Genomic DNA, 10903 nt, shown 5'->3' with positions numbered 1-10903 from the left:
ACTACATAAGCCAGGCTGGTCTTAGTCTCATAATCCTCCTGCCTCAGCCTTCTGAGTGATGGAATAACAGGCATACATCACAATGTCAGGTCATACACTAGGTTTCAATATCCCACTCAAACCCTTCCACATCTGTCCCTCTAATGGCACTATTTATCCAAGAACTCCACTGCCACACAAGTCTGTTCATCGGTTAATTCCTGTGGTTATTGTTCCCACCAGTAGCTGAATCCAGGTCAGTAGCAATGGCCACATTTAAAGTCGTCTTCTAAAAAGGACTTCTAAAAGCAGTCACCCAGTCCCCAACTGAACCAAGAACACACTGGGGACTAATTACACACAGATAAAACCATGCTCTGCAAATAATTTAATTTCTACATACTCAGCAAGGATCTGAGGCCAAGCTCCTTGTCCCTACCTGTCAAATGAAACCCATCAGATTCCCACCACCAGACTAAATAGATCTCAGTCACAAGCCTGGATTTCGAGCCACACAGTTATCTGCAGGGTTGACTCACAGAGAGGCATACGGGAGATCAGAGGACAGCATAGCCCATCAGCTCCACAGGCATGGAAAATGTCTGAATGGCAAGAGGATGGACTCCCAAGGCCCTCTCACCACAGGTAGATCTCACTCACTCATTCAACAGCTGCAACAATAGGCAAACCAGTACATGACCTTCACTAAGCACACCCACAAGCCAGCGGGAGAGAGACAAGCACATCCCCCACTCCATGCGTGAGCCAGAAGCCATGGTATGTGAACTGAAAAGGAGAAACGGAAGAGAAGAGCAGAGCAGCTGGGCCCAGGACTGCATGTTCTTATGGAGCCTAGATGAACCTCAGAGAGAGTACACCTGTGCAGTGACACTCTGGAGAAGCTGAGAACCAGGGATCACAGTACTTGAGTCTAACAGAACCAATAACGATCTAGAGGAGTCAAGGGTGGGTCAAGAAAACAAGCGTGAAGGGAGAGGGCTGAAAGCTGAGGGAAATGCACACACAGTTTAGAAGGTGGTGGCTGCCATTTTGTACCCAAGTTCAAAGGATGTCATGGGAAAGGGGGATGTGTTGAAAACCAAGAGGAAGAGGCTAAATGCGGGGGGGGGGGGGGGGGGGGGGGGGGGGGGGGGGGGGGGATGAGGACGGAAAAAAAATTTTTAAAGCTAAAGGGAGCACAGACATGTGGGGCAGGGTGTCCTGTGTGTTTCGTTCACTGTCCAAGAACCCTCGACCTAGATGGATTTGTAGACTGAAGGCCGGTGGGCCAGGGTGCTGAAGAAGTCAAAGACAGGCGGGATTTTCCTGCTCAACAAGCACTTCCTTGTTACCTACTCTGTGTTTAGCTACGTTGCATCTGATGTGGGCGGAAATTAAGCTCGGATCTTGCCCCAGTGGCCACAGATCCAGAGGGGAAACAAAAAGATACCACCAGACACGGGTTTTGAAGGATGAAGAGAAGTTAGCCAAGCTATCAACAGTAATGGGTAGAGTTCAGAGCACCCTAGAAAGAAATGGGAAGAAAAGAAAGGCGTGCGGCACTCTGAACCTGGCACTATGAGGCGGGAAGCACGCGGCCACCAGGTCCCGGCCCCCTCCCGCCCGGGCCCGCGGCTCACCACACACACGGAAGCACTCGGTCCACCTCTACGGCGGTCCGGCCTGCACTCGGGCCGCCCAGTCGCGTTCCACCACGACGCCAGGGACCTCAGCCAATCAGAGACGGGTCCTGCCCCGCCCCTGGATGGACAGCCAATGGTGGCATGCCAGGACCGGAAGTTGCTCCGGCCGGATGGGGTTTCCACGGACGCCCTGGATGTACCGGTGGCTGAACCAGCGGTGCTGACTGGTGGGTCCCAATAGGGGCCGGTAAGTGAGAAGAGGGCAGCCGCCGCTTTGGGGGTGAGGGAGGAACGTCGAGGTGGCGCCGGGGTCTCGGGCTACCTACCGCCCGAGCACTGAACCCTGAGGACCCAGCTCCGAACCTGGCACACTGTTCTCTGGGCACCGGCACCGCGAGGGGCGGGGAGTCTGCGGCGGCGCCGCCCACCACGGGTGCAAGCTGTCATCGTTTTCCACCGCCTGGGGCTTTACCCTGTAGGGTCGCCATCAGTCCCCTCCACAAAGTATTAGGAAGGTTCCTGGTACGCATTTCACAGACCAGGAACCCAAGGGAGAAGCAGAGAAGTAACACTACTTGCCCACGGTTTGAAAGCAATCTTATGCTCAACATCAAAAGCCTGCTCTCTCTGACCTATCTTTCTTTCCTATCTTTCCGCTGCAGCGCACCACTTCAGAATAGGACTGCCTCAGAAGGTACAGGCTGACCTGCCCTCCCCATGATCTCTACGGTACACACAATAACAATGATGCTGTAGGCGTGGGGGGGGGAGCGGGGAGAAAGAGGGGTGGAGAGGTCATATGGCGGTCAACTTGAAGACGGGACAGCTGATGCAATGGCAAGTAACTCGGGGTTATTGAGAGTTTGATTGGTCCCCACTTCCTCCTTCCCCAGCCCAACCAGCCACTGGCTGGACTTGCACATTAAGAAAGGTGATCGAATGGCTAAAATGTTCTGAGAACCAGAGTGATTTCTGAGAAACCCCTAAGTAAGTGAAACTGAAAGGGTGGGGCAAGCAGGAAAGAAAGACAATAGACCCTTCCAAAAACAGAAACTGAAAGGAAAGAGAGGGAGAGTATTAAAGCCCTCCACCCTGCCTGCTAGTTCTCATCTGCTCCGCTGTCCCTTGTGTCCAGGGGCCACTGACTCCACAGCCAGGGTATGTATTACCATTTTGGCTAGGCTTGGAGCTTCTTTTCTCTTCTAATGGGGTTTTGTTTTGTTTTTCCACCTGCCTTATATGAAAGCGCTGAAGACTTGAGAAGGGCCCGTGTCAGGATTGATTGGGATGTTGCGTGTTTATTTCAGGTGACTCCCTGTTTTTGAGGAATTGATGCAGTGGGTACCCAGTGGCCTGTTTGCAGTCAACAACTTCCGAGCTTTTGTCTGATTTGGCCTTCTTCAGTGGTCAGTGTCGGAATACATTGGCAGTCTCATTGTGGCAGGCCTTTGTAAATTAGGGTCTTTTTCTTTTAAAGTAGTATTCATGGTGCTAGGCATGTATTTCGGTTGTTAGGGGGCTGCTTGGCATGTTCCTGGCTCTGGGATCTATCCCTAGTGCCTTTGTATGGGGAAGTAACCCTTCATTGACTAGACCATCATCTACCCCAAGTTTAAGAGTGTAAAAAACTGCTTGCTCTAAAGAGTCTGCTGGGATCGTGTCAGTCGGAAGCTATTGTTACCTACTGTTTGAGGCCACAGTCCTAAGCTATCTAGAAACGTTCATAGGCTATCCCCTTTTACAAGCTGCCCCTAAAATCTTGCTGCCCTCTTCCCCCAGGCTGCAGATTCTGTGGATCCTACCTGTGTGGGTTTTGCGACTGCCCAAGTTCTTCTCATTCTGTATGCTTATACTATATTGTGCCCACTTTCTTTAAGAGCCCACAGCATTCATGCAGGACAATGACATCTTTTCAAATGAGCAGTAGATTTAAAAGGGGGAAGTCGGGGTGGAGGAGCCTTTGTGGGTTTCTCATCAAAGGCTTGTTGAGGTTCCTCTGGATTGGGCAGTTGGACTTTTTACAATCCCGGTACTTTTTTTTACAGGGGATCACTTCCTGATTGTAATGCCTTTTCTTTCTTCCATATTGGGTTAGTAGTTAGATAAAAGAGCATATCCTTAAGAGAGACACAACTTCTCATCTGCAGTTGATATGGTAAGCCCTAGAAGCAGTGATCATTAGCCTTTTGGGGTATCTCGACTCCTTCATAAAGTCATTGAACCTGTGTTCAACTTCATAAAGTGTTGAACACTGCTTAAACCTGTGTACATCAATTAATATGCAAATGTTGATATAATTCAAGGTTCGAGAACTCCAGGCTAAAAAGTTAAGCTTGATTCTAAAAGTTGATAAAAATAGCAATAAGGGATGGCAAGAGCTCTTCACACAATACACAGGTGAGCATGTAACTGTGTGAAGTAAGGAAAAGGGCAGCTGTTTCCTTTGTCCTAGAGCAGTCACTCAAGAAATTGCCTCTTGATCTCTCCCTCACTCTTTCCCGCATGTACTTACACACAAGATTTAAAAGTGACCATGCATGAGCAAATGCCTGTGGTCAGGGGAGCAGAGATCTTACCTGTTGTTCCCTCCGTCAGATTTAATTTATGTGCCTCTTCCAGGTCAGAATTCTAATATTTAGGTGTTCCCATACAGCGTGGAGCCTGAATGCAGGTCTAGTTCCCCTAACTAATTGCACTAGTGGGAGGAGGCTGGCGGTCCCAGGCTCACTCACTCGTTCTCTTTTTTCTAGGGCTTGAATGGAGTTGTGACTGTAGTCTTTGCAGAGCCCCTCATTTTGTGGAGGAGCAGGCTAAGCAGAGAGAAGTCCAGGGGTAACCATGACAGGGCAGATTTTACAGTGGGCAAAGAAGCCAAACTACAAGCCTAAGACCTGGAGGAGACCCCAGGTGGTCTGCCTGCCTCTCCCCAGAGCTCAGAAGACAGGGCTCAGTGCCAGAACACTAAACTAGTGTTAGTTTCTGACTAACTCAGCCATCAACGAGAACGAACACTGATGTCTATGTTTGCTGGTTTTGGAGGATTTGGGGGATGGGTTGCAACAGGGTCTTATTTATATAACCCAGGCTAGTCTAAAATTTATCACAGTCCCCTACTCAGCTAGAATTGGAGGTATATACTCCCATGCCCAACTAGAAGCTACACTTAACAAAGATGATGTAAAAGAAGAGTCTAAAGGAAAAGATTGAACTTACCCGTTTTGGAGAGCAATTCATAGCAGATACTAGAAATACATGATCATGAAACTGGTGCACACCCTCACTGTACTGAAGATTCAGCAACTCAACAGCAGAGGAAGTGGTATAATAAAGGTAGAGTGAGAGAATGTTCCAGGGACATGGGGTGAGAACAGCCCAAGGCTTCAGGAGTTGTTGGGAAAGGCTATGAAAAACTGAGGTTGAGTCTCAAAGATAGCAGAGGCCAAACTAGGGAGGAAGAGACATGGGGGGGGGGGGCAGGGGGAGCAGTGGGGACTCAGGGCCTATGACTGGGATGGGCTCTGGATTTGAACCTCAGGCAGATTCTTGTGGCTTCCCTAAGCTAACAGGATTGCAGCTTGCTCTTCCAGTACATTGGGAAATTGCAAATGGGATATCACTTGACCCTTTGTGTCTAGAAGTCATTTTTATTGCATTCATTATTATCTGACCCAAGCAAATATACCCAGAGAAAACCAGGGTCTGGGAGTTTCTCCTTACTCCCTGGCTTCTACATGCCTCCTCCCTGGGCTACCAGACCTTGCTATCCAAGTCAGTCTCTGACCAAACTTCCCTTAGGAATCAGGTGATATGATTCTCAATGGTCCTTGTCCTATCATGGCTTTGGTATTATGAGTTGATGAACTTGTATGAAGATAACAAGTAGACACATACAAACATCTCCACTGTAATCTGACTCTGAGAGGTGAGTAGGTGGAGGGCAGTGGCTGAGACGACCCTAGCTTGTCCCAGACATGTCCCTTGTGTAGCTGTTTCCTCCAGATGAAATCTTCATCCTGCAGAGAAGCTTGTTGTAACACTGGATGTTGACAGGGTGGTGAAACAACAGTGTGTTCTAAGAGGGGGAAAGGTCCTGTCCTGCAGTTTAAGGTTAAGGGAAGCACAGTAAACAACTTAATAGCTTCAGGAAATCCCTGAGGAACCAGATTCCCTAGGTCCCTCCCCTCCCTCAAGCATTCAAGTGAGGACTGCTGAGAGGCTCTGGGAGGAGCTCTGGCCTAGAAGAGGCTCTGAGCACCAGGGCTGCCTGCTGGCTGTACAGAGCACTCCAAGTGACTGGTTTCCTGGAGCCATCCCCCATGCTGCACTGGGTGGGTCTTGGTGATATAGCTGTAGTTGAGTCATCCACCCAGGGAAACTCACTGGTTCACCACTTTGGTAGTGTCCTTACTCAGGTCCCTTCCCAGAGATGAGGAGACATTTGTTTGTGTGTCCTCAATAATGTTGTCACACAGGGCACTCCTCAATAGTCATGAACTTCTGTATCCATGAGCTGGGAGGACAGATCTGTCACAAGATTCTGGTGAGGTTCAGGTGACTTGTGCATAGAAGAACTTAAACCAGAGTATCATGACAATCAGGGCACTTGGAGTTAGTGGTCCAGCACAGCCTGTGGCTCCTCTAAGGTTAAGTAAGCCAGGTAAACCTGAGTTGGGAGGATCTCCCAAACCCAGGAATAACAAGACCAGAAGTCAGTTATATCTTGCTTACAATTTACAGTGTGTTCCTGCATCGGGTTTTTTTTTTTTTTACTTTAATTTCTATAAAAGGCCTATCGATAAGTTAAAAGTTCATAGAGTTATCATTTTATAGATAAGAAAGTGACTATCTTTCTTATCTATAGAAACCCAAAAGGGGCTCCAGATGGCCCAATCTCCACCCTTTCCAGTGTCAATAAAAGTAATGACTGCTAGCAAGATGTGGCAGGCACGCCTTTCCAGCCTTCAGTAAGGCAGCTGGGATGGCTGGGGTCAGGATCCTTGCTGGTCTAGAGCTCTTGTCCTCACCTGGACCTTGCTGTGAGAAAACAGCAGCAGGTCCACCAAAAGCCTTGTGGAACATTACTTTGTTTATGTCTATAGAGGCCTGCGAGTTTGTTCTCAAGGCAGTAAAGATAAAGAACAAACGATACTTTACAACATGTCTTTCTCTCTGGTGAACACAGCCTTACTAAAGTGCATTGGTATTCTGAGCAAACATCACTTCCTCTCCTGGGCACTCAGTGTGGACAGATATCACTATGTGCCAACTTATTGTTTACCAAGGGGGCCCTTTGCTGACCTCAAGTTGGCACCTCCAGTAATGCATTTAGTTCTTAATGTCAGCATTGATGCTTCTTTTCATGAGCCCAAATTTCTCCTTATCTCTTTACATTAATATTCTGTTACCCAGTTTCTGTTACAGTTCAACAGTTTCCACATTTTTCTGGAAGAAAGACTGAGTTCTGGGAAGGAAATACAGCTGCAGTAATCTGTTCATGGCTCTCCACCCTCAAACCCATTTCATTTTTTTCTTCACAGAGTCTTGTCTGAACTGCTGAACGCATCTGCTCACTACCACAGGCCTAGGTTCTAGAAGATGGCAGACATGCCCAGTGGCGAGTCCTGTACCTCTCCACTGGAGCTGTTCAACAGCATAGCAGCTCAAGGGGAGCTCGTGAGGTCCCTCAAAGCTGGAAACGCACCAAAAGTAGGTGATTTGTTGGGCTCGCCAATACCTGCACCATTGTCTGGTTATAACATCTGTTAAATTCAGTGCCCTTGTTGTACCTGTGCTTTAACACCCTTTGTATTGTAGGGAATTGTTCCCAGATCCTCAAACATCATGATGCCCAAGACACTCACATAAAGCAGCATAGGATTCACATATAATCTGTCATACATTTTCATCTTAGTATTATATGGGTTCTTTGTAAATAGTTGTTATATTCAATGTATTTTTTTTCTTTCTTTTCTTTTGCTATACTGTATTTTTGTTGTTGTTGTTGTTGTTGTTTGGTTTTTTGAGACAGTTTCTCTGTGTTGCCCTGACTATCCTGGAACTTTCTCTGTAGACCAGGCTGGTCTCAAACACTCAAGATCTGCCTGTCTGTGCCTCCCAAGGGCTAGGATTAAAGACATTCACCACCACCACCCGGCTGCTTATACTGTTATCTTTAGAGGATGTATTAGTTACATTTTTGTCTGCTACTATGACAAAATGTGGAACAAAGGCAATTTAAGGAAGAGAGCTTGTTTTTGGCTCACAGTTCGATGTTATAGTTCCTCATGGCAGGAAAGTCATCAGGAATGTGAGACAGCTGGTTACCCTGAAGCACTGTCAGGAAATGGAGGTGAATTTCTGTGCTCAGCTCTCTTTTTCCATGGAACGATGCCACCTGTATTTAGGGTGTATTTTCCCACCTTAATCAGCCCTACCTAGAAGCTCCTCACAGACACCCGGAGGTGTTTTTCCTGGGCAGGTTGACAGTGAATAGGTGACAGAATGAAAATCTGCACACACTCAGTACAGGTGAAGAATTGTTTTGTATGCTTGTGTTTTCTGTCCTGTGTTAGTTGAACCCACAGACATGGAGATCCCAACAGCCCCATGCCTTCCAGCCTGTTTTCCCCAGTTCTGCTCATACACAGATAGATGGTTTCAGTTCTTGTACAGGTTTGTACCTCTGCGTATGGTTTCAGTTCTTGTACAGGTTTGTACCTCTGCGCCTCTAAGCGACTTGCCTACTATCTTCTTCCTTTTTAATTCCAAACTAGGGCTTTGCCTGTGGCTAGAAAAGATTCCTGCTTTCACACATACTTCCCAGTCTCCCAGGATATGTTGAAGTTCTAGTTAGGTCATTATTAGTACAGGCATTATTACACTACGTAAACAAGTAGACAGCTGAACCATCAAGTATAGCATGAGAACTTCTTTCCTTCCCACCATCTGTTTTCTCTGGAGTTAATGATTGCCTTAGTTTCTGTTTGCCTGGCCTTTTCTGTGCTGTTCATAATGCAGTTGGGTGCGACACAATACCGTCCAGTCAAAGACACTGGGCTCCAATAGGTTGTAAACATAGTCAACAGACTATTTATGGTGAATTAATTTTGTATAGTTGTTGCTTTCATTTCCTGTTTGGGGACTTCGTTTTTGGACAGTGGGACATAGCACACGCTAAGGAAGCATGCTCCCACCATTTTAGCTGCTTTCTTCATTACTGTAGCCAAATAGCTGACCCGCAACATCCACATCAAAAAGGAAGAGTTATTTTAGCTCACTGAGGCTCAGCCTCTGGTGGGGAAGGTACTGCAGCAGATGTGCCTGGCAGCCGGTCATGTGATACTACAGTCAGGGAGCAGGGAGAGATGAAGGCTAACTCTCTGCTTACATTATCCTCTTTCTTCTATCTGAGACCCCAGCCCATGGGATGATACCTGCCTGCATTCTAGATGGGTCTTCTCTCATCCGTTAAACCACTGTGAAAACATCTTCCCAACACATTCAAAAGTGTCATCTGGTTGATTCCAAATCCAGTCCATGTGATGATGAGGATTAACCATCACACCCTCAAGACCAGACGTCCAGGCCTGGTTTAGGCATTTAATATACTCTTTATCCTTAAACTTTTATGCCTAATTACTAAATAACAGCAGGATATGTGCCATATTATCTTGGCGGAAACTCCCTATACTACATGTTTACTCCAGGTCACATTGAGTAGTGGTCATGTACCATCTAGGTTAGTGCACTAACAGTGTTGATATTTAATGACACATTCCCCAGACTCTATCCCCACCATCAAGCAGTATAGGGCTATCATGTTTCTGCCCTGGTTGTTGAATTCAACACACAGCAGCAACTATATAAAGGTAATTTCTTGGACATTTTGCAAGACCTCTGCCAAGTTCCCTTTGGATTGGTGGTTCTTCATCTTTTGTTATCTTCCTTCTCTGCTTTACTCTCTTTGGGTTGAATAATCTTCTCATTAAAGTCTTGCAGAGGAAACAACCTTAAGCTGTGTGTGCCTGAAAATACATTTACCTTCCCGAAGGTTTGATTGATAGCTAAGCTGGGTATGGAGTTCTGAGATGGAAGCAATTTTTCCTTAGAATTCTGTTATTTGTTTCATTTTGTCTGACACACTGTCTCGTGTAGCCCAGCCTGGTCTCAGCCTGCTATAGGCAAGGATAACCTTGCACTCCTCATCTTCCTGCCTCTGCCTCCTGGTTGCTGACAGGGATGGGATGGGAATCATACCCAGCCTCCCTTGGAATGCTTTCACTGTGCCTAAGTCACCATTGTTTGTCAGTGCCTTTTGTCTGTCCTCAGTGGGCATCAGGACCCTTTTTGTTCCAGTGCTTTGACATTCCTGGGACAGGACCAATGAATGCTCTTTGCAAGCTTAATTATGAGATGTCCTATTGTTTCTTTGATCTCTTTGGTGCTCAGTCTTTTCTGTTTTAAGTCAGAAAACTCTCATCTCGTTTTCTTAATTTTTGCCTGCTACTTTCCATTTCCTTTTTTTTTTCTTTTTTTTGAGACAGGGTTTTTCTGTGAAGCTTTGTAGCCTGGCTGGCCTCCAACTCACAGAGATTGGCCTGCCTTTCTGCCTCCTGAGTGCTGAGATTTAAGGAGTACACCGCCACCACCCTGCTTTCCATTTCTTTCTGTTCTTTCCTGGCTATTTCCTCACCTCAGTTCCTGCTGTCCTGTTAAACTCCCAGGCACCCCTGTAGTCACGTTCCTTAGTTCACTAAGCTGCTGGTGGTAGTTTTCCCAGTGTTCTCCGTTCCCCTTAGGATCCCGGTATCCCCATGTGAGTTTCTCCCCCTTTCTTTTATATCACACGCATCTCAGATATGAGCTATCTCTTGCCCATCCACTCAAGGCCTTGAGGACACAGTGTGAGGAGACATTATCTGTTCATGGCCCTTTTCCTGGATAGCATCAGGCTTGGTTTGGTTAGGGAATCTTTGGGCTCAGAGTCTTAACCTCTTTCCTTAGAAACCAGATTCTCTGATCTACTGTCTGGGGAGTGTGAGTGGCTGCCACATCCTCCCCTAAGTGGAACACAAGTCTCTGTTTGCTTGTCTCGGGCTGTTCCTGGTGTGTTTTACTGGCCACTGCTATGTACAGCAGTCTCTAATCTACATGCCGCTGTCTTCCCATGGAAACCTGGATAGAGTGGGGCCCTGGGCGTAAGCTGGACAACTGCTGCCTAAACAGGCCTGAGCCCACTGCCCACTCCTTCACAATGCGTGGGTCTCTCTAGTAGTCGGCAG

At 47.1% G+C, this 10903-nt stretch overlaps 2 protein-coding genes across 8 annotated transcripts in view; one reads left to right on the top strand and one right to left on the bottom strand.

Moving 5' to 3' along the window:
• Positions 1-1742, bottom strand: part of Wdr25 (WD repeat domain 25) — a 127641-nt gene extending 125899 nt beyond the window's left edge. The window contains exon 1 of one of the 2 annotated variants that reach the window (XM_050154669.1): positions 1620-1742. Coding sequence is in view for 1 of the 2 variants with exons in the window: in XM_050154668.1 (XP_050010625.1) it covers positions 519-550 (32 nt within the window). In the remaining variant the exon portion in view is untranslated. Of the gene's footprint in view, positions 1-518; positions 580-1619 lie in introns of those variants that run through there. The other variant, XM_050154668.1, reaches the window with a different exon arrangement.
• A 25-nt stretch (positions 1743-1767) lies between these two features.
• Wars1 (tryptophanyl-tRNA synthetase 1) overlaps positions 1768-10903 on the top strand; it is a 30632-nt gene continuing 21496 nt past the window's right edge. The window contains exons 1-3 of one of the 6 annotated variants that reach the window (XM_050154671.1): positions 1768-1869; positions 2285-2351; positions 7160-7328. In XM_050154671.1, coding sequence (XP_050010628.1) covers positions 7218-7328 — 111 coding nt within the window. In that variant the 5' untranslated portion in view covers positions 1768-1869; positions 2285-2351; positions 7160-7217. Of the gene's footprint in view, positions 1870-2284; positions 2352-2624; positions 2781-3006; positions 3029-7159; positions 7329-10903 lie in introns of those variants that run through there. The other 5 variants (XM_050154676.1, XM_050154673.1, XM_050154674.1 and 2 more) reach the window with 5 other exon arrangements.

Source organism: Alexandromys fortis, unplaced genomic scaffold (genome assembly GCF_014885135.2).
Source record: "Alexandromys fortis isolate MF-2015 unplaced genomic scaffold, M_Fortis_MF-2015_v1.1 scaffold_91, whole genome shotgun sequence".
NCBI lineage: Eukaryota > Metazoa > Chordata > Mammalia > Rodentia > Cricetidae > Alexandromys > Alexandromys fortis.
Note: the sequence above shows the minus strand (reverse complement) of the source record. Positions and strands in the feature narration are given on the sequence as shown.